The following is a 3,767-nucleotide window of genomic DNA, read 5'->3' on the forward strand; positions in this document are numbered from 1 at the left end:
ATATGCACATACACACACATACACACACACATAGAATCTACATACACATACTTGGTAAAACTAAACCCAAACACAACATAATAACAAGGCCAATTTTACGTTCTCACACCCCAGAAAAACAAAATTCTAATTTACATCGCCTGTCTTATTTCAATCTTCAGTTCAACACAGATCAATAAAAGAAAACAGAGGTACCCGTTATGATTGAAGAAAGCATAGGCTTCCCTTCCAAATCTCTATCCCCCCCTTTTTCCCGCCCTAGAAAAACAAAGACAAAAATAAATAAATAAAATCTACACACATGCACACACACACTTTTATCGCTGTGTTACGTTTCATTTAAGGGAGACAATTGTCTTTATTCACGGTGCAGCAGACAACAAGTAGTTATTTCCCTTTAAGGCACGCTCTTCTTCTCTCTCTCTCTCTCTCTCTCTCTCTCTCTCTCTCTCTCTCTCTCTCTCTCTCTCTCTCTCTCTCTCTCTCTCTCTCTCTGGGGTGAAGGGTGATCCATCAGTTCGGGCACGCAAAATGTAACGAAAAATTGTGGTTTGGTCCATAAATAGCTTTCTTATAGGCCTACAACCATATTTTGCTTTGCAGAACAATCTACACTCAGGGTACCCAACTTTTCACCCATTCCCTTCCATATCGCTCCTTCAATCACTAGAACTAAAAGTAGGCCAAGAATCTACAAAGCCTAGATAGATTGACCTAGATTAGATCTAGATCTAGAGTGGATGTACCCCCAACGACACAGTTGCATGCCCAGAGACACAAAGTTCAAAGGCCGATTTTCTGTTCCTTGAACTTGATTTGGGAGGCCGCTGCAGAGGAGTCAAAGAAACGAGTGGACCAGTTCAAACCATTCAAGTTCACCAAGGATCAGCCTACACGCATGCACTTTGTCTGGACAACAACACCAGGTGTCACTATTCACCAGTGGTTGGATTTAGATGAACGAGTTTACTTTTTTACTTTTTTACTTGTTTTTACTTGTTTATTTTGCACAAACTCAAGAAGCTCGCCACTGGTATAATTCTACCTAAAATAAGTTTGCATAGTTTTGCATTTTAATTATGTTTGGAAGTAAAAAAAACGTTTATGAAGAATACAAGGGAAGTGCTTTGATTTCTTTTCTCTTTTCTCTTTTTTAAACTTTTATTTTGATGCTTTTGAAATTTTGAAGTGTGTACTGGAAAGTTACATTGCCAAGTCTTTTGTTGAAGCCTGTGAGCCCAAAGTACACATATGTGAGTCTGCGTGGTGGAATCAGGCTCTCGTCAAAATAATCAAAGTGAAGAAACATGCATTTTTCCGCAGGTTTGTGAATTTTTATCAAATATTTGTTTTTTAGCTGAACACCTTTCATGCCCATTTAAGAACTCATTTCTGTGTGGATTTTTCTGAAAAGCGTTGATCAAAGGCACACAAATGTAAACTTTCAGTTACCACGGACTCTTAAGCTAAGGAAATAACTAATCTTTGGCGGCCACTTTCTCTCTAATTTTACCTCTGAAAACAGGTGACCCCCAACTCCTTCATTCGCAAATATCTCGACTTGTATTCAGGTTAAATGGATATTTTTAATCCAAATAAAGACAAGTGAATAAGCTTTAAGATGATACCAATAACTCTACATTCCCAAAAATTAACGAGAGCCTGATTCCACCTCGCTGCCTCACATATAAAACTGCCAAGGGTTGTGTCATTTTGTTCTCTGGTTCTATGTTTTCACGTGGCATTTCAATAATGTAATGATTGTGGGTTTGAAAGTTGCCAATAAAAATGTTTAATTTTATTCATTTGTCTGTTTCCTTTGATTGTGAAGTGTGAGACACTGCGTATCACACAGGGATGACGGTGGTTCCAAAATGTCCTGGAGGTTCCCAAACATCCTGCCGCCAGGTGCAGGATAAACGGGAATGGTTCCGAAATATCCTAGGATTTTTGGGAACCAGTTCCGATTTATCCTGGCTCCAAAATATTCTACGACACCGGGATATGAACTATATGAAAGTAATAATTATTAAGGTTTGGCTATAGATGGTTTTGACATTATTTTTCCCCAAGTGGAAAGACGAGTGAACAGTTTTGACCTATTTTTTGAAGGACATTTCAAGGCTCAAGTGTGGTTTGCTCCTTCTTTCCTATTAAACACCTGTCGTTTTCATCTCTCCTCCTTCTTTTCTTTGTGTATTACTCTCTAGTGCCATCTTTAATTTTCGGCACTTATTTGTGTTGCTTACTTAAACTGAAACTAAATGGCGGAAAAGTCAGAAAACTGTTGTATAAACAAGCCTAGTTCAAGAATGCACTTTTTGGGTTGGAGAAAAACAAATTTGTTTGTTTTCCTTTTATTTCTTTTCTTGGGGAGGGGGGGGGGATCTTTCTGTGCTTTCGGTGTTTTTTGTGTCGTTGTTTTTTTCTTCTTGTCTTTGTGGTTTTTAGAATAATTTGTTATTGGATTCGTTTGGTTTTTGGTTTTTTTTGGTTTTTTGGGGTGGGGGGGGGCAAAGCCAGGTTAAATGAAAACCAGAGTATGTGCACGGGAGAAAGGGGGGGAGGGTATGCGGAAGGGAGAGAAAAAAAGGGTATCTTTTGAGGAGGAGAACCATTTTTCTGTAACATTGCACATCATGTTACCGCACATATATATATAAAAACCACACAACAGAAATTATGTAACAATTCAGGAAAAAGGGTTTAATAGAAATACATGTATACAATTTTCTTTCGGTTTTCTTGGCTTCATGTGTATATTTTTATTTTGTTAGCATTTTCACGTACATTTCTTCTTTTTTTAAAGTTCTATTAGAAATGGGCGGTAGGGACTTGGGGGGGGTTACGAAAGAAATGTTACATGTCAATGATATATACTGTGGAAACAACAGATGAAAACTGATAGACAGCTAGATTGCTAGATAGCATAGATGAATAGAATTTTTTTTTTTTAATTCAACATGAAACTAGTCACTTCCATTATCGTTGGCGGTTTCTTTTCTTTCTGTTGCATCAGCGTCTTCGGGCACAGAATCTTCGTCTCGTCTGTCGTTTCTGAGCTTTCTCTCCCTCGTCACTGTTCGTTGACGCACTCGGGTGTTGTCGTATTCTTCTGTCATCTCTCGGGTAACTTCAGTTCCTTCGCCATCCGAGCTCCCATGGTCGTGAAGAACGTTTTGATTTCTGTTCCTCCACATATCGGTAAGTCGGTAGAAAAGTAATAAATTTATATAGGTCCACGCTGCCCCGACCAGACCAATAAAGCACAGTGTTAAATTACCAAAGCCTTTCACACCTGCTCGTTGTAGCTGCGAGATGACAGAGGTGCCAAAGCTGTTGAAGAGAGGATAGGAATGAATATTAATATTATACAGGCGGCAGTACATTGTAGTAGTGTAGTAATAAGACACTGGGTCTCTGCCGCCCATGCGGGACAGCTTATCTTAGAGAGAGAGAGAGAGAGAGAGAGAGAGAGAGAGAGAGAGAGAGAGAGAGAGGAGATGGAGAGAGATTGAAAGATAGAAGGAAAGAGAAAGAGAGATAGAGATGGAGAGATAGGTAATTCATTTCCGTGTCTGTGGCGGCAATATCTCTTTATAAGTTAACGAGTTGTAGCTTAATATTATAGGGGAAACCACAAAGCCACAAAGGGAGGGGGGATAAAGGAGTGTCTGGCTGCGATGCAGGGGTGCTGGGGGAGGGGAGGTTGGAGGATGTGACAGGAGGTGGAAGGTGGAATCAGAGTCAACATGAAGGTGGGATGA

At 39.6% G+C, this 3,767-nt stretch overlaps 1 protein-coding gene across 6 annotated transcripts in view; it reads right to left on the minus strand.

Moving 5' to 3' along the window:
* Nucleotides 1-2,684: 2,684 nt before the first annotated feature.
* Nucleotides 2,685-3,767, minus strand: part of LOC101860211 — a 7,587-nt gene continuing 6,504 nt past the window's right edge. For all 6 annotated transcript variants that reach the window (XR_004858472.1, XM_035969317.1, XM_005088837.3 and 3 more), the window contains one exon: nucleotides 2,685-3,336. Coding sequence is in view for 5 of the 6 variants with exons in the window: in XM_035969317.1 (XP_035825210.1) it covers nucleotides 2,970-3,336 (367 nt within the window). In the remaining variant the exon portion in view is untranslated. The remainder of the gene's footprint in view (nucleotides 3,337-3,767) is intronic.

This window comes from Aplysia californica, unplaced genomic scaffold (genome assembly GCF_000002075.1).
Source record: "Aplysia californica isolate F4 #8 unplaced genomic scaffold, AplCal3.0 scaffold00001, whole genome shotgun sequence".
In the NCBI taxonomy this organism is placed as follows: Eukaryota; Metazoa; Mollusca; class Gastropoda; order Aplysiida; family Aplysiidae; genus Aplysia; species Aplysia californica.